The sequence below is a fragment of the Manis pentadactyla genome, chromosome 18 (genome assembly GCF_030020395.1).
Source record: "Manis pentadactyla isolate mManPen7 chromosome 18, mManPen7.hap1, whole genome shotgun sequence".
Taxonomy (NCBI): Eukaryota; Metazoa; Chordata; class Mammalia; order Pholidota; family Manidae; genus Manis; species Manis pentadactyla.
The window spans coordinates 8,299,520-8,324,924 of record NC_080036.1 but is presented as its reverse complement, the minus strand read 5'-3'; the positions used below and the strand labels follow the sequence as shown (position 1 = coordinate 8,324,924).

The window sequence follows — 25,405 nt, the reverse complement described above, 5'->3', positions numbered from 1 at the left end:
TTTTTGGTGGGGTCTTTGCCTGGTTTTGGTATTAGGGTGATGTTAGCTTCATAGAATGAGTTTGGGAGTATCCCCTCCTCCTCTATTTTTTGGAAAACTTTAAGGAGAATGGGTATTATGTCTTCCCTGTATGTCTGATAAAATTCCGAGGTAAATCCATCTGGCCCGGGGGTTTTGTTCTTTGGTAGTTTTTTGATTACCTCTTCAATTTCGTTGCTGGTAATTGGTCTGTTTAGATTTTCTGTTTCTTCCTGTGTCAATCTTGGAAGGTTATATTTTTCTAGGAAGTTGTCCATTTCTCCTAGGTTTCCCAGCTTGTTAGCATATAGGTTTTCATAGTATTCTCCAATAATTGTTTGCATTTCCGTGCGGTCCGTCGTGATTTTTCCTTTCTCGTTTCTGATACTGTTGATTTGTGTTGACTCTCTTTTCTTCTTAATAAGTCTGGCTAGAGGCTTATCTATTTTGTTTATTTTCTCGAAGAACCAGCTCTTGGTTTCATTGATTTTTGCTATTGTTTTATTCTTCTCAATTTTATTTATTTCTTCTCTGATCTTTATTATGTCCCTCCTTCTGCTGACCTTAGGCCTCATCTGTTCTTCTTTTTCCAATTTCAATAATTGTGACATTAGACCATTCATTTGGGATTGCTCTTCCTTTTTTAAATATGCTTGGATTGCTATATACTTTCCTCTTAAGACTGCTTTTGCTGTGTCCCACAGAAGTTGGGGCTTAGTGTTGTTGTTGTCATTTGTTTCCATATATTGCTGGATCTCCATTTTGATTTGGTCATTGATCCATTGATTATTTAGGAGCGTGTTGTTAAGCCTCCATGTGTTCGTGAGCCTCTTTGCTTTCTTTGTACAGTTTATTTCTAGTTTTATGCCTTTGTGGTCTGAAAAGTTGGTTGGTAGGATTTCAATCTTTTGGAATTTTCTGAGGCTCTTTTTGTGGCCTAGTATGTGGTCTATTCTGGAGAATGTTCCATGTGCACTTGAGAAGAATGTATATCCTGCTGCTTTTGGATGTAGAGTTCTATAGATGTCTATTAGGTCCATCTGCTCTACTGTGTTGTTCAGTGCTTCCGTGTCCTTACTTATTTTCTGCCCAGTGGATCTATCCTTTGGGGTGAGTGGTGTGTTGAAGTCTCCTAGAATGAATGCATTGCAGTCTATATCCCCCTTTAGTTCTGTTAGTATTTGTTTCACATATGCTGGTGCTCCTGTGTTGGGTGCATATATATTTAGAATGGTTATATCCTCTTGTTTGACTGAGCCCTTTATCATTATGTAGTGTCCTTCTTTATCTCTTGTTACTTTCTTTGTTTTGAAGTCTATTTTGTCTGATATTAGTACTGCAACCCCTGCTTTCTTCTCACTGTTGTTTGCTTGAAATATGTTTTTCCATCCCTTGACTTTTAGTCTGTACATGTCTTTGGGTTTGAGGTGAGTTTCTTGTAAGCAGCATATAGATGGGTCTTGCTTTTTTATCCATTCTGTTACTCTGTGTCTTTTGATTGGTGCATTCAACCCATTAACATTTAGGGTGACTATTGAAAGATATGTACTTATTGCCATTGCAGGCTTTAAATTCGTGGTTACCAAAGGTTCAAGGTTAGTCTCTTTAGTATCTTACTGCCTAACTTAGCTCGCTTATTGAGCTGTTATATACACTATCTGGAGATTCTTTTCTTCTCTCCCTTCTTGTTCCTCCTCCTCGATTCTTCATATGTTGGGTGTTTTGTGCTGTGCTCTTTCTAGGAGTGCTCCCATCTAGAGCAGTCCCTGTAAGATGTTCTGTAGAGGTGGTTTGTGGAAAGCAAATTCCCTCAGCTTTTGTTTGTCTGGGAATTGTTTAATCCCACCGTCATATTTGAATGATAGTCGTGCTGGATACAGTATCCTTGGTTCAAGGCCCTTCTGTTTCATTGTATTAAATATATCATGCCATTCTCTTCTGGCCTGTAGGGTTTCTGTTGAGAAATCTGACGTTAGCCTGATGGGTTTCCCTTTATAGGTGACCTTTTTCTCTCTAGCTGCCTTTAACAGTCTTTCCTTGTCCTTGATCTTTGCCATTTTAATTATTATGTGTCTTGGTGTTGCCCTTCTTGGATCCTTTCTGTTGGGGGTTCTGTGTATTTCCGTGGTCTGTTTGATTACTTCCTCCCCCAGCGTGGGGAAGTTTTCAGCAATTATTTCTTCTAAGATACTTTCCATCTCTTTGCCTCTCTCTTCTTCTTCTGGGACCCCTATAATACGGATATTGCTCCTTGTAGATTGGTCACACAGTTCTCTTAATATTGTTTCATTCCTGGAGATCCTTTTGTCTCTCTCTATGTCAGCTTCCATGCGTTCCTGTTCTCTGATTTCAATTCCATCAATGGCCTCTTGCATTCTATCCATTCTGCTTATAAACCCTTCCAGAGTTTGTTTCATTTCTGCGATCTCCTTTCTGGCATCTGTGATCTCTTTCCGGACTTCATCCCATTTTTCTTGCGTATTTCTCTGCATCTCTGTCAGCATGTTTATGATTCTTATTTTGAATTCTTTGTCAGGAAGACTGGTTAGGTCTGTCTCCTTCTCTGGTGTTGTCTCTGTGATCTTTGTCTGCCTGTAGCTTTGCCTTTTCATGGTGATAGGAATAGTCTGCAGAACTGGGACGAGTGATGGCTGGAAGGACTTCCTTTCTTGTTGGTTTGTGGCCCTCGTCTCCTGGGAGAACAGCGACCTCTAGTGGCTTGTGCTGCGCAGCTGCGCACAGACAGGGTTTCTGCTCCCTGCCCGGCTGCTATGGAGTTAATCTCCGCTGTTGCTGTGGGCGTGGCCTGGCTCGAGCAGCTACTCCAAAGTCGTGGAGTCGCGTTGGAGCAGGAGCTGCTGGGAGGCTATTTATCTCCGTAAGGGGCCTCCCTGCTCCCTGCAGCCCAGGTGTTAGGGTGCCCAGAGATCCCGGATTCCCTACCTCTGGATTAAGTGGCCCGCCCTGCCCCTTTAAGACTTCCAAAAAGCACCCGCCAAAACAAAACAACGACCACAAAAAAAAACAAGAAAAAAAATTTTTTTAATTAAAAAAAAAAAAATTTTTTTTAATTAAAAAAAAAAAGGTGATCGTTTTTCTTTATTCTCCGGTGCCAGCCTCAGGCCTCTGCTCACCGGTCTTTCTGCCCTGTTTCCCTAATATTGGGGTCCCTGTCCCTTTAAGACTTCCAAAAAGCGCTCGCCAAAACAAAGCAGCAAAAAAGCAAAAAAAAAAAAAAAATGGTCGCGCGCTTTTCTTTTGTCCTCTGTCGCCCAGCCTCCAGTGCCTGCTCACTGTTCTTGCTGCCCTGTTTTCCCAGTATCGAGGGCCCTGCACTCTGGCCTGGATGGCTGGGGCTGGGTGTTCGGCAGCCCTGGGCTCCGTCTCCCTCCCGCTCTGCCTGCTCTTCTCCCGCCGGGAGCTGGGGGGAGGGGCGCTCGGCTCCCGCGGGGCTGGGGCTTGTATCTTACCCCCTTCGCGAGGCGCTGGGTTCTCTCAGGTGTGGATGTGGTCTGGATATTGTCCTGTGTCCTCTCGTCTTTATTCTAGGAAGGTTTGTCTTTGTTATATTTTCATAGATATATGTTGTTTTGGGAGGAGATTTCCGCTGCTCTACTCACGCCGCCATCTTCCGCCCCCGTAGTCTTTGTTTTTAAGTCTGTTTTGTCTGATATGATACAAGTACTGCAACACCTGCTTTTTTCTCCCTGATAGTTGCATGAAATGTCTTTCCCTCCCTTCACTTTTAGTCTGTGTATGTCTTTGGGTTTGAAGTGAGTCTCTTGTAGGCAGCATATAGATTGGTCTTGTTTTTTTATCCATTCATTGAATCTGTGTCTTTTGATTGTTGCATTTCGACCATTTACATTTAGTCTGATTGTCGATAAGTATGTACTTATTGCCTTTGCAGGCTTTAGATTCGTGGATACCAAAGGTTCAAGTGTAACTTCCTTACTATCTAACATTCTAATTTAACTCACTTACTATGCTATTACAAACACAATCTAAAGGTTCTTTTTTTTTTCCCCTCCTTTTTCTTCCTCCTCCATTCTTCGTAGATTAGGTATCATATTCTGTATTCTGTCTTTCCCTTGAATGACTTCTGGGGTAGTTGATTTGATTTTGCATCAGCTTAGTATTTAATCGTTCTACTTTGCTGTGGTTTCATTTCCCCTGGTGCCATCTATTTAGCCTTAGGAATACTTCCATCTATAGCAGTGCCTCCAAAATGTACTGTAGAGGTGGTTTGTGGGAGGTAAATTCTCTCAACTTTTGTTTATCTGAACATTGTTTAATACCTCCTTCAAATTTAAATGATAAACTTGCCAGGCAGAATATTCTTGCTTCGAGGCTCATCTGTTTCTTTGCATTAAATATATCATGTCACTCCCTTCTTGCCTATAAACTTTCTGTTGAGAAGTCTGATGATAGCGTGGTGCGTTTTCCTTTGTATGTGATCTTTTTGTCTCTGGCTGCTTTTAAAAGTCTGTCCTTAACCTTGATCTTTGCCATTTTAATTCTTGTATGTCTTGGTGTTGTCTTCCTTGGGTCTCCTGTGTTGGGCAATTTGTGCACCTCTGTGGCCTGAGAGACTGTCTCCTTCCCCAGATTGGGAAAGTTTCCAGCAATTACCTTCTGAAAGACACTTTCTATCCCTTTTTCTTTTTCTTCTTCTTCTAAGTACCCGTTTAATGTGAATATTGTTCCATTTGGATTGGTCGAACAGTTCTCTTAATATTCTTTCATTCCTAAATATCCTTTTTTTTCTCTGTGCCTCAGCTTCTTTATATTCCTGTTCTCTTATTTCTATTCCATTTACTATCTTGTCTACTACATCTAATTGGCTTTTACATCCCTCCATTGTATGTTTCATGTCAGATATTGAATTCCTTAATGATTGAATCTCAGTCTTGCATTTGTGCCTGAGTTCTTGAATGTTTTTCTGTACCTCCATGAGCATGATTATGATTTTTATTTTTAAATTTCTGTCTGTCTGGAAGATTGAAGAGTTCAGTTTCACTTGTCTCTTTTTCTGGTGTTTGTGGGATTTGGGTTTGAACCAGGTTACTTTGATGTTTCTTATTTATATGTGGCGCCCTCTAGTGCCCAGAAGCCCCTACTTGCTGGAGTTGCTGAGCCCCTGGAGCGATCTTGGGAGTCACAGGGAAGCAGCACTGGTGCCCTGTTCCATGGGGTCTGTTGTTTTCTCCATTTTTATGCAGTCTGGTACAGCCTTCTTTCCTGTTGCCTTTTCAGGATTAATTGTATTAACTGTATTTTCAAATTATATGTGGTATTTGGAGGAGGCGTCTGTCTCACCTCTCACGCCGCCATCTTTAATCTTATATCTCCTTTTTTTTGTTTTTAGAAAATTTCATACCTGCACCTACTTCAGTGCCTATGCGCTTTCTTTCTGTGCTTTGTTCTTTTCCTGTATCTTTAAAGCCATTGCTCAATGTTGCCTTCTTTGGTAGACCTCCTAACCAATCTAGTTAAAACAGAAGTCCCCCAACCTAATATGCTTTACTTTTACTATAGCATTTACTACCTTCCAATATAAGATCCTTCCTTATTTTGTTTATTGTCTTGCCTTACCTCCCACAGAAGTTAAACTTAATGAGGCAGGGTTTTGGTCTGTTTTATTCATTGGTGTAACTCTCTTCCTAGAAGATAGTATATGCTCATATATTAAATATTTGTTGGGTGAGTAAATGAGATGAGCATATCACCTGTCCACAGATTCCATAACAAAGGGAAAACTGTCCAAAGAGAATTGATTATTAAAGGTTAGGGAATTCAGAGAAGATTGATAACTGGTTTAAGGAATTCGATCATAGCTTCATTGCAGAGGTACTTTTGAACTAGGTACTCGAAGATGAAAGGGATAATATAAGCAAAGATATGAAGGAGGCAGAGGAGTAGGTAAGAATGGCAGCAGCTCAAGTAGAAAAAGAGTATGTGAAGTATAGAATTGGGAAATAAGATTTAAAAGATAGTTTTGGTGAAAGGTGAAAGGTCTCATGTTAATTGGTTACAAAATTTCACAAATGGTGAAAGGTCTTAATTACTGGATTATAAAATTTGTATTCCTTTCCATTAACAGTAACTATTCTGAGTTTTTAAGCAGGAGAATGAGATGGTAGAGATGTGTTTTACAGAGCAGTGTGGTAGCATGGTGTGTTTAACCTGGATCAGGGTTGGGAGAGATGTGGAGGAGCAAGGCCATATTTCAAAAAGGCCGGCACCCTTGCCGTGGTATCTAGATTGGGTGAAGAGGATTGCCAGTGTCAGCAAATGAGGGATGAGCAGATTGGGCAAGAAGATTATGACCCCATGGTAAGAGCCTGGTTTGAGCTGCCACACACTTGTGTTCCACCTCAGAACTACATGGAGTCTCTGGTGGCCAACGGAGAGGCTGAAAATGCAGAGACCTAGATTCTCGTCCTGCTGCTGGTACCCACTGACTGCATGAGAAGTTACCCAACAAACCTGTGCCTGTTTTCTCATCATGTAGCTCTTAACACATATCTTCTCAAGCTTTTGTGAAAATGCAATTTCAAAAGTACTGCACACTTGGAGGAACCAAGATGGCATGAGTAGGGCAGCGGAAATCTCCCAAAACCATATATATTTTTGAAAATACAACAAATACAACTATCCCTAACAGAGAGACCAGAAGATACAGTACAACACCCGGGCTACATCTACATCTGCGAGAACTAAGCACCTTGCGAAGGGGGTAAGATACAAGGAGTCGGAGTGGGGAGGGAGAGGGAGCCCAGGACTGCTAAATACCCAGCCTTATTCATCCACACCAGAAGTGCAGACACACAGTGCATGCTGTGCTGGATATTAGGGAAATGGAACAGTAAAACCTACAAGTGGGTTCCCGCAGTTGATGCCCCTTGGACAAAAGAAAAGCAAGTGCTTTTTGAAAGTCTTAAAGAGACAAGGCCCTCACAGCTGGACGGAAGTGTCCCAGAACACTCAGCCCAGCAGCTGAGAATTGCGGGGAACTCTGGGCACCCTAACCCTCTGGGAGGCAGCACAGCTCTGAGGCCCCTCATGGCAATAAACAGCCTCCCAACCATTCCCACTCTGGCACGGCCCCGCCATGGCAGTGCAGTGGCCTGAGAGCAGCCGCACCGACAGCAACCACCCAGAGCCTCCTCCGCAGCCACCCGGACCAGACTGAGAGGCCCCATCGGTGCGCAGCTGCCCAGCACAAGCCACTAGGGGTCGTATTCTCGCAGGAGAGGACGGCAACCAGTAAGCGGGAAGGGACTTTGTTCTCCCAGCTGACACACGCGCCAACAGCCCATGACTACCTCTTTCACCATGAAAAGGCAGAAGAATTTGATCCACACCAGAATCACACAGACAACCCCTGAGAGGGAGCCTGGGGAGATAGATTTAACCAATCATCCTGAAAAAGAATTCAAAATAAAGGTCATAACTATGCTGATGGAGCTGCAGAGAAATATGCAAGAGCCAAAGGATAAAAGTTGGGAGGGAGAATACAGAAATAAAACAATCTCTGGAAGGACTTAAGAGCACACTGGATGAGGTGCAAGAGGTCATTAATGGAATAGAAATCAGAGAACAGGAATACAGAGAAGCTGAGACAGAGAGAGATAAAAGGATCTCCAGGAATGAAAGAATATTAAGAGAACTGTGTGACCAATCTAAACGGAACAATATCCACATTATAGGGGTACTAGAAGAAGAAGAAGAGAGAAAAAGGGATAGAAAGTGTAATTTGAGGAAATAATTGCTGAAAACTTCCCCAAACTGGGGGAGGAAACAGTCTCTCAGACCATGGAAGCCTACAGAACTCCCAAAAGAAGGGACCCAAGGAGGACAACACCAAGACACATAATAATTAAAATGGCAAACATCAAGGACAAGGAAGAGTATTAAAAGTAGCCAGAGAGAGAAAAACGATCACCTTCAAAGGAAAACCCATGAGGCTATCATCAGACTTCTCAACAGAAACTTACAGGCCAGAAGAGAAAGGCATGATATATTTAATGCAATGAAACAGAAGGGACTTGAACCAAGAATACTGTATCCAGCATGATTATCATTTAAATATGAAGGAGGGATTAAACAATTCCCAGACAAGCAAAAGTTGACGGGATTTGCCTCCCACAAACCACCTCTACAGGGTATTTTAGAGGGACTGCTCTAGATGGGAGCACTCCTAAGGTTAAATAGATGTCACAAATAAAATCACAGCAAAGAAAGCAGACCAAACAAGTACTAACTAAAGGCAAAAAATAAAGTCAACCACTCACAAAAGCAGTCAAAGGAAACACAAAAGAGCACAGAATAAAACACCTAACATATAAAGAATGGAGGAAGAGGAATAAGAAGGGAGAGAAATAAAGAATCATCAGAGTATGTTTATAATAGCACGATAAGCGAGTTAAGTTAGACAGTTAGATAGTAAAGAAGCTAACCTTGAACCTTTGGTAACCATAAATCTAAGGCCTCCAATGGCAATAAGTACATATCTTTCAATAATTACCCTAAATGTAAATGGACTGAATGCCCAAAAAGACGCAGAGTAACAGAATGGATAAAAAAGCAAGACCCTTCTGTATGCTGCTTACAAGAGACGCACCTCAAACTCAAAGACATACACAGTCAAGGGATGGAAAAACGTATTTCATGCAAACAACAGGGAGGAAAAAGCAGGTGTTGCAGTTCTAATATGAGACTTCAAAACAAAGAAAGTAATGAAATAAAGAAGGTTCCATAATGATAAGGGGGTTAGTCCAACAAGAGGATATAACCATTGTAAGTATATATGCACCCAATATAGGAGCACCAACATATGTAAAACAAATACTAACATAATTAAAGAAGGAAATAGAATGCAATGCATTCATTTTAGGAGACTTCAACACACTACTCACTCCAAACGACAGATCCACCAGACAGAAAATAAGTAAAGACACAGAGGCACTGAACAACACAACTAGGACAGGTGGACCTAATAGACATCTACAGAACTCTACACCCAAAAGCAGCAGGATACACATTCTTGTCAAGTGCACATGGAACATTGTCCAGAATAGACCACAAACTAGGCCACAAAAAGAGCCTCGGTAAATTCCAAAAGATTGAAATTCTACCAACCAACTTCTCAGATCACAAAGGTATAAAACTAGAAATAAATTGTACAAAGAAAGCAAAAAGGCTCACAAACACATGGAGGCTTAACAACATCCTCCTAAAAAATCAATGGATCAATGACCAAATTAAAATAGAGATCAAGCAATATTTGGAAACAAATGACAACAACAACACAAAGCCCCAACTTCTGTGGAACACAGCAAAAGCAGTCTTAAGAGGAAAGTATATAGCAATCCAGTCCTATTGAAAGAAGAACAATCTCAGATGAATAGTCTAAAGTCACAATTATCAAAATTGTAAGAAGAAGAATAAATGAGGCCTAAAGGCAGCAAAAGGAGGGATATAATAAAGATCAGAGAAGAAATAAATAAAATTGAGAAGAATAAAACAATAGGAAAAAAATCAATGAAACCAAGAGCTGGTTCTTTGAGAAAATAAACAAAATAGATAAGCCACTAGCCAGACCTCTTAAGAGAAAAAGAGAATCAACAGACATCAACAGAATCAGAAACAAGAAAGGAAAAATCACGATGGACCCCACAGAAATACAAAGAATTATTAGAGAATACTATGAAAACCTGTATGCTAACAAGCTGGAAAACCTAGAAGAAATGGACAACTTCCTAGAAAAATACAACCTTCCAAGACTGACCAAGGAAGAAACAGAAAATCTAAACAGATCAATTACCAGCAACAAAATTGAAGCGGTAATCAAAAAACTACCAAAGAGCAAAACCCCCGGGCCAGATGGATTTACGGCGGAATTTTATCAGACATACAGAGAAGACATAATACCCATTCTCCTTAAAGTTTTACAAAAAATAGAATGGCAGGGAATACTTCTAGACTCATTCTATGAAGCCAGCATCACCCTAAAACCAAAACCAGGCAAAAACCCCACCAAAAAAGAAAATTACAGACCAATATCCCTGATGCACATAGATGCAAAAATACTCAACAAAATACTAGCAAACCGAATTCAAAAATACATCAAGAGGGTTATACACCATGACCAAGTGGGATTCATCTCAGGGATGCAAGGATGGTACAACATTCAAAAATCCATCAACATCATCCACCACATCAACAAAAAGAAGGACAGAAACCACATGGTCATCTCCATAGATGCTGAAAAAGCATTTGACAAAATTCACATCCATTCATGATAAAAACTCTCAACAAAATGGGTATAGAGGGCAAGTACCTCAATATAATAAAGGCCATATATAATAAACCCACAGCCAACATCATACTTAACAGCAATAAGCTGTAAGCTTTCCTTTAAGATAGGGAACAAGCAGGCATGCCCACTCTCCCCACTGTTATTTAACATAGTACTGGAGGTCCTAGCCATGGCAATCAGACAAAACAAAGAAATACAAGGAATCCAGATGGGTTAAGAAGAAGTCAAACTGTCACTATTTGCAGATGACATGATATTGTACATAAAAAACCCTAAAGATTCCACTCCAAAATGACTAGAAGTAATATCGGAATTCAGCAAAGTTGCAGGATACAAAATTAATACACAGAAATCTGTGGCTTTCCTATACACTAACAATGAACTAACAGAAAGAAAAATCAGGAAAGCAACTCCACTCACAATTGCATCAAAAAGAACAAAATACCTAGGTATAAACCTAACCAAGGAAGTGAAAGACCTAACCCTGAAAACTACAATACACTCTTAAGAGAAATTAAAGAGGACACTAACAAATGGAAACTCATCCCATGCTCTTGGCTAGGAAGAATTAATATTGTCAAAATGGCCATCCTGCCCAAAGCAATCTACAGATTCAGTGCAATCCCTATCAAATTACCAACAGCATTCTAAACGAACTGGAACAAATAGTTCTAAAATTCATATGGAACCACCAAAGACCCCGAATAGCCAAAGCAATCCTGAGAAGGAAGAATAAAGTGCGGGGATCTTCTCCCCAACTTCCAGCTCTACTACAAAGCCACAATAATCAAGACAATTTGGTACTGGCACAAGAACAGAGCCACAGACCAGTGGAATAGAATAGAGAGTCCAGACATTAACCCAAACATATATGGTCAATTAATATACAATAAAGGAGCCATGGACATGCAACGGGGAAATGACAGCCTCTTCAAAGTGGTGTTGGCAAAACTGGACAGCTACATGTAAGAGAATGAAACTGGATCCTTGTCTAATCCCATACACAAAAGTAACTTCGAAATGGATCAAAGACCTGAATATAAGTCATGAAACCATAAAACTCTTAGAAAAAAACATACGCAAAAATCTCTTGGACATAAACATGAGTGACTTCTTCATTAACGTATCTCCCCGGGCAAGGGAAACAAAAGCAAAAATAAACATGTGGGACTATATCAAGCTGAATAGCTTTTGTACAGCAAAGGACACCATCAATGGAACAAAAAGGCATCCTACAGTATGGGAGAATATATTCATAAATGACAGATCCAATAAAGGGTTGACATCCAAAATATATAAAGAGCTCACGCACCTCAACAAACAAAAAGCAAGTAATCCAATTAAAAACTGGGCAGAGGAGATGAACAGACCGTTCTCCAAAGAAGAAATTCAGATGGCCAACAGACACATGTAAAGATGTTCCACATTGCTAGTCATCAGAGAAATGGAAATTTAAACCACAATGAGATATCACCTCACACCTGTCACCAGTAAGGATCACCACCATTCAACAGACAAACAACAACAAATGTTGGCGAGGTTGTGGAGAAAGGGGAACCCTCCTACAGTGCTGGGTGGAATGTAAATTAGTTCAACCATTGTGGAAAGCAATATGGAGGTTCCTCAAAAAGGTCAAAATAGAAATACCATTTGACCCAGGAACCCCACTTCTAGGGTTTTACCCTAAGAATGTAGCAGCCCAGTTTGAAAAAGACAGATGCACCCCTATGTTTATCGCAGCAGTATTTACAATAGCCAAGAAATGGAAGCAACCTAAGTGTCCATCAGTAGATGAATGGATAAGAAGATGTGGTACATATACACAAGGGAATATTTTTCAGCCATAAGAAGAAATCAAATCCTACCATTTGCAACAACATGGATGGAGTTCGAGGGTATTATGCTCAGTGAAATAAGCCAGGCAGAGAAAGCCAAGTACTAAATTATTTCACTCATCTGTGGAGTATAAGAACAAAGAAAAAACTGAAGGAACAAAAGAGCAGTATAATCATAGATCCCAAAAATGGACTAACAGTTACCAAAGGGAAATGGACTGAGGAGGATGGGTGGGAAGGGAGGAATAAAGGTGGGGGGAGGAAAGGGGGCATTAAGAGTAGCATGTATAATGTAAGGGGGGGCATGGGGAGGGCTGTGCAATACAGAGAAGCCAAGTAGTGACTCCACAGCATCTTACTATGCTGATGGACAGTGACTTTAATGGAGTTTGTGGGAGGACTTGGTGAGGGGGGGAGTCTAGTAAACGTAATGTTCCTTATGTAATTGTTGATTAATGACACCAAAAAAAAAAATTGCAGCACTGAAAAAAAAAGGTTACATGAGTGTAAAAAAAAAAAATAGTACTGCACAAAGCTGTAGATGTACTGTAGTTGGTATAATTTTTAAAGTTAACTTTGTGGTACTGCCTACTCTTAGGCATTTGGCAAAGCAAATCTTGAGGCTTCCCATGTAGCCGTTTTTTTCCTGTTCCTTAAATTATGTGTTCTCCATGTTTTAGAAAAAGGTGAGCCAATTTCCTCAAAGGTAGAATTTATGTTGAGATCATTTATTTCATTTTCAACATGCATTTATTGAAAGTTAACAAAAGTATTTTTAAATATTAGTAATATCAGTTGTGAAAATTGTGTTAAAATTGAGAAAGAACAAGCTGGAGATTCTACGTCTTAAAGTGTGTTTAAAATTTGAATAGGTTATTTTCAGGGTCTTCAGTTGGCTTAGCCATGAAATCCTTGAGGACTTTTGATCATCATTATAACTCTAATGCCTGACACCTAATAGCTGCTCAGTGTATATTTACTGAGCAGGTGGCTGCATATAAATAACAGTAACAGCTTAGGGTTGAAGGGTGGGGATGTGGGATCTTCCACGTGATTCCCTCTGAGAGGTAAGATGGGCAGGTTACCACCTGGCACTTGTCATCTCTGATTTGGGCATCTAGTTGAAGTGAAATCTAGCATGTTTTCTTATTTAGCTGTCTTTAAATCTGGCCTTGCCTCATAACTAATCTTTGTGAATAAAAAAGAAAGTGATCTCTGTTTCAGGCTCTCCTGCCTGTGATTGACCAGGTGGGTACAGAGAGTAGGAGCAGAGTGTTACCAGTCTGAGAAGAGCAAAGCAACGCATTCCTTTCAGGACATTCACACTGATACGCTGTTTTCAAACTGTAAGTCACATGAATTCATTCATTCATTCATTTAGTTTAGTGGCTGAAGGCTTGCTTTGTAATTTGATGGTTTTCAAAGTTTATGTTGCTTGTTGTCCTCCCCTCCTCCTCAACCCCTCCATCTCCCTTCCTGTACACAAACACGAATGCATGCTCCTGCGCACGTGCACATACACACAGATGTAGTTCCATGAGTGAACAAATAAAACAGATAACCTTAATCGTAGAATTAAAAAAATGATTGCTTCATGTGGGGGAAACCAGCACAAAGAACCAATGTCAGTCTTGAAGGAATTTAAAGAGTTTATTTTGGAAGATAGAACAGTAACTGACAAATTTTAGGATCCTGACTATAAATAAAATAAGTGCAAAGGAGAGAAAATGCCTGTGCACCAGAGCTGTTGGAGAAGTCTTTGTAGCACAGCTGGAAGTGTGATCGGGTCTTGCGTGAAGAGGCGGCTCTGACGTAGCAGGCAGGAGGACGGGATGGCTGTGGTGTGTTCAGGCAGAGATGACGCTTGTTTGCAGGGAGCCGTGATCCTGTGGGGGGACGTGAAGGGGCAGCAGGATGTAACTCTCCAAAGCCACATTTGTAAGATCAACCCAACTAGCCAAAAAAGGCCTTTCTACTTTTGTGTGTTTATATAATGGATAAATGGATAAAAATAAACAAAGAGGGCAATAGTTTAAATAGCATCATGAAATTATATATAAAATAAATGTAGAGAAAATTTATATATAGGCAGGTAAAGTTAGGAACAATGCACTTTCCATGACCTTAGTATATAATGCGCAAGATTTCACTTAATCACCTCTTGACCTTATCGGTAGGGGTGGGATTCCTTCCCCATGACACCTGACACTGGGTAGATGAGACTAACAGCAGTTGTTACTTACACTTAGGCTGGAGAGAAGGCCACCACATACCACTCAGGACACTTGGGGGCTGCAGGGTGAAAAACTAGAGGCTGTGGCCATCCTGATCTGCAGTAACAAGAGTAGAGGTGCCCCTTGGTTCCTGCAGGAGGATGTGATTGGCTTGCTTTGATAATTCTCCAGTCTGGCAGGGCAGTAAAGCCTACTACTGAGGGATAAGCATGGTCCCCATGATAAGGAGGGTTGTTTGGCTTGGGCTCTTATCCCTAGAAGCAGAGTGTGGAGGGAACCTGTGGTTTAAGGTCTTTGAAAGCTCTCCCAGTTTTATCAGGTGTCAAGGCAGTACATACTATTGGGTCTTCATTTTAACAACGGGTTACTTTTATCTGTCTTTTATCTGTCTCCCACCTTACACCACATGTATGTAACTTGCATTTAGTGAAACTTAACATTAAATGTAAGTGAATATTAGTAAATTAATAGTTACACATTTGGTATTTGAAAGCCAGGTTTATTTATGTAAGTAAAGTCTGAGTTTGGATTTGTGAGGCTGTCATACTGGCTTGAAATTGTAGATAAACCTGCCTTGTTTCTTGGTATCATCTCTGTAGATAACATGAGTTCCATTTTATTGATTCCAGAATATTCAGACTATGAGTTGGCTTGTTCTGTTCAGACCTTCACAAGGGAGCTTTATGAATATGGAGCTTTAAATAGTCACTTCCTCAGGAGACCTTGCCTGATAATTAAGAACATTGTTTCATGATGAGAATGGTTAGAGGAGGAGGAGGGTTTTACATTAAGCGATGCTTTCCTTAAGTTAGGTAACCCTGGAAGTTAGTTCACTGGAAGGATGTACCTGCTGAGTGAGTGGCAGAAGTATTTTGATAACAAGGTTTCTTTACTTCCATTTTCCCAAGACTTACTACTATTATCTTTGCATATTCACCTGTATATAGTATTACCAACAACTTTTTATAGTTCACAAATTTATAGGCTGTCAAACAACGGTTACATTTTAGGATGCTGATCTAAATGATGCAGTAGTTTTCTACCTGTTACTGACTCTTAAGAAAAGGCCACTTTGCTTTTTAGGGCCTATTATATATGATCCTGTTCATCTGTATTAGCTCAGAAAACTGATTAAGATATATTTTGCGACTACTGGATAGCTAAGTGCACAGGATTAAAAACGGTGACCCATGTGTAGGAGCCCAGGAGATGACAATGTGGTGAAGGAGACTGGCTTGTATACATAGATTAACAGTCGTTTAGGTTGTGGTGGGAACACCACAAGCATGCTTTTTGTTGCTGTAATCTTTTACAGCAATGTGTAGGAATAATGCTTGCCTCTTCTACCTCCGCTTCTCCCTGCATATGTTTTCATCTCTGTACAAACTGTCACAGTCAGCAAGCCTCTTCTATTCAGAATTAGTCCCAAGGCAAGCTGAAGTTAAGTTGAGGATTTCAAATTTAAAAATCAGCAGTGACCTTAGATTGTTTAGCTTCTTTTCTGCTTTGTTATCTGTTACGGTTGTTACTCATCCCAGGCCATGCACCTGAGCCTTTAAATTCTCTGCCTAGGACTTTTCTCAGTACATCATATTGTCTTAAGGCATTGGGGGATTGGGGATACTTTTCCAAATCCCAAGACATCAGCTCTGGAAAGGTTTCAAGTAGATGGCTGATCTCATCCATATTGTATGTGACTGATACTTAAAAAAACTCAGAGTACCTCCCTGACTTGAGTTCCTTAATCTTCTTCCCATGTTTTAGTAGTATCTTGTCCTAGATTATGGGGTGACTATGCTTTTAGGACTTGCTGGTGGTTTCTGTCTTGGCATCCCTGAAGCTCTTAAGCACTGCAGGATGTGTTTTAAAAACCTTGATATGGCAATGTCCAAAAATACACAGTATATACAAAAGAAGAGTGAACACTACAGTGAACCCTTACTGTCTAGCACCCGTTGTTTAGTGACCCCCATTTTCTGCAAGTTTTGTTTTTTCAGAAATCTGATGGGAATTTCATATTTACCTGTGGTAAGCCTTTTCAGGTGTGTAAGTTAGCTGGCTCAATGGCACACAGCAGTAGGCACTGATGATGGTGCTCACAAGTCCGTAGGCTAGCAGGATGACTATTTTGCTCTGCATGTGGCAATGCCAGGGTGCAAAGAGGCAAGCAAAAGTGCAAGGGTCCTCTTTAGGTCTAGACTCAGAGTGGCACTATGTCACTTATGCTTACCTCCTACTGGGCCAAAACAAGCCACGTGGCCAGGCCCCAAAATCAGTGGGGTGGGGAAGACTGTTCTTCTCATGGAGATATTCCAGGAACCATGTGTGTCTCAACAGGCAAATCAAAACACTGGCCCTATTCTTTTGTCTGGAATGTAAACTTAGTGTGTATACTGTTTATCATTATTATAATACATTATCACCCCTTATTTAACTGTCTTTTATCTGTCTCCCACTGAAGACCAAAAAATATCACTTTTTTCTAGCGAGCTTAGCATAACTCTTAGTACACACAGTATATGTTCAGTAAATACTGTTTGAGTGGATGGATAGAGTAATTGAGGAGCCTGGTGGTTAGGAAGTGAAGTTGGTTTTGTGAAAGGCTAGGGTCTCAGACCTGAAGAATGGAAGAACTTGGCTAGTCAGTAAGTGGTATGAGTGGAGATCCTGACTGAATCACCAGTTAGTTCTAGGACTCAGTAGTTAAATTGTGGGACTAAAAGTCTCAAGATATATCAGAAAGACATAACCAGTCATAAACCTTGTTGCTGAATAATGTTTTTTCCTCTGTTTTCTACACTTTGTTTTATATTGTTCATTTGTCAGCAGTGCCCAGGGGTTGGCTCTTTGGGAAAAAATTTGCAGGTTTTGGTAAACCTCTCTTCCTGTCTGGTCTCATGGCTTGTCCCCTGTACCTCATGTTCTCTAAAAAGTGCACCACTGCCAGGACCACACTCCAGCCAGCTTCCCATAGCCAAACCCTGCCTGGCTTCCCATGACCACACCCCAGCCGACCCTCTTCGCTGGACTCATGATCCTCTGCTGACAAAATGGTGTGAAATCTGCCTTCTCTATACACATCCCCAAATAGGCTAAATAAGAAATAAATATGTTTATATTTGCATAGATTTCTAAGAAGAAAATGTATGGGTAAGACAATTTTATCTGTATATATTATTCAAAAAGGATTTATTTGTGAAACTGGTAAATAAGCTAGATTTGTATATTTTTATGCCTGATTTTAATTCTGTAGAATTTTTTTCTTATCAGCCAATTTTTGTTACTATGTACTGTTGGCTAAGATGAAACATTTAAATGTTTTATTTTTTTTAATTTTTTCCATTTCTAATGAGTTATCATTGATATACAACATTGTATTACATTAAGATATATATCATAATGATTATGTATGTATATGTAGCAAAATGGTCATTATAATAAGTTTAGTCAAAGTAAGTTTTTTCTTGTTATGAGAACTTTTAAAGTCTCTCTTAGCTACATTATTAACTGTAGTTACATGCTATACATTATATCTGCAGAATTTATCTCATAACTGTAAGTTTATACCTTTTGACCAACTTCAGCCATTTCTCCCATTCCCCAACCTCTGCCTCTAGTAACCACCAGCCTGTTTTTTGGTTCTGTGAGTTTGGGTTCTACATATGGTTTTATATCATGATCCCATCTTTTGCCATAACTGGAAGAAATATAATGAGATTAGTGCTAAATGTAAATGTATTATCAGTAGCAGTAGTAATAACTTCTATGAGAATAGAAATGGAATAAAATTTTGAATTGTGTATGACTGTCGTGATCATACTATGAAAATCTCATTTTGTTTTGCATTATTTAGATTTGAAGACTGCATCCTCCTGCCTCCAGCACCAGCAGTTTCTCTGTTCTATGATCAGTGTGATTCACAGGAAATTCTTACATAATAAACGACATGAACCAGGGGCGTGGAAAATATGACTTTTATATTGGTCTGGGATTGGCTATGAGCTCCAGCATTTTCATTGGAGGGAGTTTCATTTTGAAAAAAAAAGGCCTTCTGCGACTTGCCAGAAAAGGCTCCATGAGAGCAGGTAGGTTATGCCCTATGTGACTTTGAAATGACATTAGTGTGTGTTTATATTCTCAGGTTCTTTGATTTTCATTTCTAGTGATTATATTCAAAACTTAAACTATGAGAAAAAAGTGAGAAGATGTCAGAGTAAGTTAACTATTCACTCCTGCAATGTCAAGGTGGGAATAGGGACCATTGCCAAATTAACATCCAGGCTTTTCTTTAATTTCATGTCTGCAGAAAAGGAAATGAAGATCCATGAATAGGATCAGCATTTTATGGAAGGCAAGGGTCTTTTGCCTACGATTACAGAAGTTTGACTTTTATCTTAGATATTTTTCCTGTTGATCTCAAATGGCAGGAAATAAAGAGCGGACTTCCCTGGGTTGAAAAGTACTTTTGAACTTCTGAAGGGTGATTTAGGTAGTTTTCCTAGAACCTACTGACAAATCACGACACCCTGGGGATGCCTGATACAGCAGAGCTCCACTCTGGCTTGGCTTGGCACATCCACAGCAGCTCCCAGCATTCTGTTACACTCTGGTCGTGTTCCATCATTCTGCCTCTGCTTCAGTTCTAAGTCTGATTCTGACTTCATAGGAAGACCTACTTTGGCTATAAAAAATAATCACCTTATCCATCTTTTCCTGTGCCATCTCTGTGGCCACATCTAATCAGGCAATCTTAAAAGTCTGTACTGAAATTCACTGGATAGAGGAGAAAGTATTGGCATATACTTCTTGAACAAGTATATTCCTCATTCTTGGTCCTAAGGCAGGTATTCTCATTGTCTCTGATGGATGTGCTTATCAAAGGGTTTGTTCTCATTGGCTTTTTCTTTTGGACAATGGCTTAAGTACTGATGCTTTCTGATTTTATTAGTTTGGTCTGGAGGGAAGTCGAGTGAAAGAGCTAGATGAGCCTCCAGCAGCCCCAGACTGAGCAGTGCTCAATCCTTTTATGTCTGGTCAGTATAGGACCCTTTCTCCTCACCTATGTGGCTTATCCATTCTCAGACCAATTCATTTGAAGTTAGGCTACTAATTATTGGCTCATTTTCTTTATTTTGTTTATTGAAGCCAAGTTCACAAAAGAATAAAAAGGATAAATCCCCTTAAACAGTCATGAGGTAAGACTCTGAGCCTTCAAAATAGTCAGGATTAAATTATGTAAATACTTTCTGAGCTTAAAAGCAGTTGAAATAACAAAGACTGATTTGACTGTTCATTCAACAAGTATTGATTTAATTCCCTTATTCCAAAATACAGTACAAACCTAAACATTTTAACGTTCTGATACATCCCCTTTTCTAAGATATTCATAAAATACTATTTAATAAATCCCCTTAAACAGTCATGAGGTAATCTTTATTCAAAGCAGTAATAATCAACATATGAGATACTTTTTAATCTGCTACTACTAATAGTTATCATAAATTTTATAAGAATCTGGTAATCTTCCAAAGAAGTAAAGTATTTTTTCATTCACAGGTCAAGGTGGCCATGCATATCTTAAGGAATGGTTGTGGTGGGCTGGACTGCTATCAAGTATGTATAGAGAATATTCCAAGAAAATATTATAGCAAAATATATTGATTTTACATATACTGTTACTTGCATATACTATTAGCATCATTACTAATATTACAAAGTACTATGACTAGCACATTTGAAAACTTTAAGTGAATCCTCTTGTTCATTAAAAAATGAACAAACCTCAAAATATGTAATATCTAAGCCTGTAAAAGTAATTTAGCAGTTTAATATTTATTGAATTTGAATGAGAAGACTTTCTTTTACCTATCTGATTAAATAAAACATTCTTGGTCTGATATACCTGTGTGTTTTAAAAAATTCTGCTCAGCTTGAGAAGGTAATTTTGAAAGTGAAAGATCATAGGACATACTCTGTTTTCAATTCCTCTCCTGCCAGGGATTTCCATTCCAAATTGGAAAGGAGGGATGCATTTGATAAGACCGTCCATGCTTATTTTGATGATTAGCTTTTAAAAGGTATATAGAAAAAATGAACCTTAAGACTCTGAGCCTTCAAAATAGTCAAGATTAAATTATGTAAATACTCTCTGAGCTTAAAAGCAGGTGAAATAACAAAGAGACTGATTTGACTGTTTATTCAACAAATATTTTTTGATCATTTCCTGTACACCAGGTATTCATCTAGGTGCTGGAGATAGACTAGTCAAACAAACAAGCAGAAAAATACCACATGAGACTTAATGTTCTAGATGGAAGACAAACAATAAACAAGATTAATTAAAATGTGTCAGTGATAAGTGCTAACGTTTGCTAGAAGGAACGTAGGGAAGGGATGTGAATGAAGGATAGATAAGTTTAGATTTTAGATGGAGGGCCATGGCAGGCTACACTGAAAAGAGAATTATTTGAGTAAAAGACACAAAGGAAGTGGCTATGTGGATATTTGGGGGAAGAGCATTTTATGCAGGAGATAACAATAGATGTGAAGGCCATGAGCTGGGACCATGCTTGGCCTGTGAAAGCGTGGTAGGCAGCCTCTAAGATAGCACACAAAGATCCTCAGCATCTTGGTATTCACACCTTTGTATAATCGCCTCGCACTGAATTAGTGCTGGCCCACTGTGAGCAGAGTACCACAGAAGTGATGGTGTGTCACCTCTGAGGCTGTCATCAGAGGCATTGCACTGTGCCTTGATTGCTTGGATTGCTCGCTGTGAGGGAAGCCAGCTGCTGTGCTGTGAGGACACTTAGGCAGCTTGATTAGAGGTCCCCAGACTACAGCTAATACCAGCTTGCCAAGCATGTGAGTGAGCCACCTTGGATGTGGGTCCTCAGTTCCAGTCTGTCCTTTAGTTGACTGTAGCCCCAGATTATATCTTGACTGTAATTTCTTGAAAAACCTAAGTGAGAAGGACCTGCTGATTTGGAGTCTTGGCTAACAGAAACTATGAGAAACCATGAAGTCTTGACCAACAGAAAACGTCTTCTGTTGTTTTAAGCTGCCAAAATTTGGGGTGCTTTGTGATGCACCACTGGATTACCAAAACCTTAGAAAACATTAAAAGGGGCAAGAGTAGTAAGGGAGTGAATGTGAGGGGAAATAGAAAGGGGAAAGTTCAGAGAAATAAAGAGGGTCTGGATCATGCGGGGCTTTATAGGTCAGAGAAAAGACTTCATTTTATGTTTGATAGGAAGTCATTGGAGACTTTGAGACATGATCTGACTTAGGTTTTAATAGCATCTCAGGCTTGCTGTATTGAGGTGGAGACTTCATTGGGGTAGAAACAGAAATCAGGTAGAAGGCAATTCCAGCAATCAGGTAAGAGGTGTTGATGGTATGGACCAGGATCCTGGCAGTGAGTGTGGTGGGAAGTGATAGAATTCTGAATGTGCTTTGAAGGTAGAACTGATACTGTTTGCTGAAAACAAGTTAAAAGGCTGGACAGGATATAAAAAGCATTCTCGTAAGTCATTAGAGGGCCAATGTGATAGGGAAGAATTATGTAGCCAAGATCAAGATCATAGAGCTCAGAAGGATAAGCCAGAGACACTTGTGCCCTGAAGATAATTGCCAGCTCCAGAGTAGGCAGCTGAGAGAGAGAGAGTGAGCCTTTGAACTGGACCAGTGCTGGTTGGAGTCAGTGCTGCCAGAAATGGGAACTACCACGGTTCTACATCTACTGTAGAGTTGACGCTCTACAAAGGCTGTACTTTGGCGGTGAGGTGGAGACTGTGTAGTGCCGTCACTCCTGAGGGCTAGAGCATCTTTAGCCTGTTCCTGAACTGCTAGTGCTCTCTAACAGAAGAATGCAAAAGTTCTGTCTTGAAGATACATCATCCTGACCTTAAATCTTTTCTATAAGTAATTTTAGAAATAAAATGTCAGGGGGTGGGAGGGAGAAACACATGAAATTAAGAAATTTTAGCAAAAAAAAAAATTGATATAAGTAACCTGACCTGACCCATAGGCTCTCCAGATAGTGGATGTATCGTGACCATAAAATAAATGTGCTCACTGCAAGGAACAGTAGCTCTAGCAGTAAACTGGAAACTATAGAGGCATTTGCAGGTTTGCAAAAGAACTAAGGAAAAATTGCAAAATTGAAAATGCAGTAACAAAAATGGAATGAATTGGTTTAACCGTAGGTCAAGTGTGGCTGAACAGAGATTCGAATGAATTAGTGGTAGTTTGGAAGAAATTTTGTAAAATGAGGCAGAGACAGAATGGAAAGTATGGGTAAGAGTGTTAATGGACTTTAGAAGATTCAGTGAATGATTGGAGTCTTAGAATAAGAAGGGACAAAGAATGGAGCAGAAGCAGTGTTTGAAGGGGAAATGGCTTATTTTCCAAAACTGTCCCGTTACCAAACCACAAATTCAAAACACCCAGCAACATCTATTGAATCTGAAAAAAGAACACTGAACCCAGATGCATCATAGTAAAATGGACGAAAAACCAAACACAGAATATTTTTAAAGTAGTCAGATAAAACTCTTTGCTGAAATTGACCAAGAAAAGGTGAAGGTGGAATAGCAGGGTGATAAAACTAGGGTTTTGTAGATACAAATAGGATGTTATGAACATTTTATTCCAGTGAATATAAAAACAAGATAAAATAGCCAAATTTCTAGAAAAATAAGAATGGTCAAGACTGAAGAGAAAATAGAAAACTGGAATGCTCTTCTTCATACAGTTGAGTGTATAATTTAAAAACCTTTTCATATATTAAACTCTGGGCCTAGATGGTTTCATTAGCAAGTTCTACAGTCATTTAAAGATAAAATAATTGCAGTTGGGAAATCTAATAATAGTAAAAGGGGTATACATTCCCACCACTCTTCTTAAATAATCTTTTTTTTTTTTTGGTATCATTAGTCTACAATTACAGAAAGAACATTATGTTTACTAGGTTCCCCCCCCTTCACCAAGTTCCCCCCACATACTCCTTCACAGTCACTGTCCATCTGTGTAGTAAGATGCTGTAAAATCCCTACTTGTCTTCTCTGTGTTGCACAGCCCTCCCCGTGCCCCCCACACTATACATGCTAATCGTAATGCCCTCTTTCCTTTTCCCCACCCTTATCCCTCCCTTCCCTCCCATCCTCCCCAGTCCCTTTCCTTTGGTAACTATTAGTCTATTCTTGGGTTCTGTGATTCTGCTGCTGTTTTGTTCCTTCAGTTTTCCTTTGTTCTTATACTCCACATATGAGTGAAATCATTTGGTACTTGTCTTTCTCCGCTTGGCTTATTTCACTGAGCATAATACCGTCTAGCTCCATCCATGTTGTTGCAAATGGTAGGATCTGTTTTTTTCTTATGGCTGCATAATATTCCATTGTGTATATGTACCACATCTTCTTTATCCATTCATCTACTGATGGACATTTAGGTTGCTTCCATATCTTGGATATTGTAAACAGTGCAGCGATAAACATAGGGGTGCATCTGTCTTTTTCAACCTGGAGTGCTGCATTCTTAGGGTAAATTCCTAGAAGTGGAATTCCTGGGTCAAATGGTATTTCTATTTTGAGCATTCTGAGGAACCTCAATACTGCTTTCTACAATGATTGAACTAGTTTACATTCCCACCAGCAGTGTAGGAGGGTTCCCCTTTCTCCACAACCTCGCCAACATTTGTTGTTTGTCTTTTCGATGATGGCGATCCTTACTGGTGTGAGGTGATATCTCATTGTGGTTTTAATTTGCATTTCTCTGATTATATCTTCTTTAGAGAACTGTCTGTTCAGCTCCTCTGCCCATTTTTTAATTGGATTATTTGCTTTTTGTTTGTTGAGGCGTGTGAGCTCTTTATATATTTTGGATGTCAGTCCTTTATGGGGTCTGTCATTTATGAATATGTTCTCCCATACTATAGGATACCATTTGTTCTATTGATGGTGTCCTTTGCTGTACAGAAGCTTTTTAGCTTGATATAGTCCCACTTTTTCATTTTTGCCTTTGTTTCCCTTGCCTGGGGAGATATGTTTATGAAGAAGTCACTCATGTTTATGTCCGTGAGATTTTTGCGTATGTTTTTTTCTAAGACTTTTATGGTTTCATGACTTACATTCAGGTCTTTGATCCATTTGGAGTTTACTTTTGTGTATAGGGTTAGACAGTGATCCAGTTTCATTCTCTTACATGTAGCTGTCCAGTTTTGCCAGCACCATCTGTTGAAGAGACTGTCATTTCCCCATTGTATGTCCATGGCTCATTTATCGTATATGAATTGGCCATATATGTTTGGGTTAATATCTGGAGTCTCTATTCTGTTCCACTGGTCTGTGGCTCTGTTCTTGTGCCAGTACCAAATTGTCTTGATTACTGTGGCTTTGTAGTAGAGCTTGAAGTTGGGGAGCAAGATACCCCCAACTTTATTCTTCCTTCTCAGAATTGCGTTGGCTATTCGGGTTCTTAAATAATCTTAATCCCAAAACCTGACTAAGGACAGAAAAATACAGTGTAGTTTCATTCATGAATATATATGTAAAAATCCTCAGTAAAATAATATATCATGAGCTTTAGTCTAGGGATCCAAAATTGGTATGACTGAAAAACCAATCATAATTTACCATGTTAACAAGTTGAAGGAGAAAAATTATATGATTATTTCTGTAAAATTCAACAAATATTTATGACTTAAAAAAACATTACAAATAAGTAATTTATGTGAATTGCTTTAATATGATAAAGGTTTTCTAAGATAAACAGAGCCAGAACAATCACACAATAAACACCAAACTAGGGAAATACTGAAGGATTTGTTTTTGAAACTGGGAACAAGCAAATGGTCTCTCATTGCTTTTTCAATATTTTACTGGAATTTCTAGCCAGTGCAGTAAAGCAGGGAGGAAAATTGGAGAATTAGAAAGGAATGTGTAAACTGTTACTATTTTCTTATTATATGACTGGGTATAAAAATTTCAAAGAAT

The 25,405-nt window shown here is 39.5% G+C and overlaps 1 protein-coding gene across 5 annotated transcripts in view; it reads left to right on the top strand.

Moving 5' to 3' along the window:
- NIPA2 (NIPA magnesium transporter 2) overlaps positions 1 to 25,405 on the top strand; it is a 59,864-nt gene that overhangs the window by 16,639 nt on the left and 17,820 nt on the right. For 2 of the 5 annotated variants that reach the window (XM_036876991.2, XM_036876993.2), the window contains 3 exons: positions 13,402 to 13,523; positions 18,265 to 18,496; positions 19,968 to 20,024. In XM_036876991.2, coding sequence (XP_036732886.2) covers positions 18,358 to 18,496; positions 19,968 to 20,024 — 196 coding nt within the window. In that variant the 5' untranslated portion in view covers positions 13,402 to 13,523; positions 18,265 to 18,357. Of the gene's footprint in view, positions 1 to 13,401; positions 13,524 to 18,264; positions 18,497 to 19,422; positions 19,445 to 19,967; positions 20,025 to 25,405 lie in introns of those variants that run through there. The other 3 variants (XM_036876994.2, XM_036876995.2, XM_057494746.1) reach the window with 2 other exon arrangements.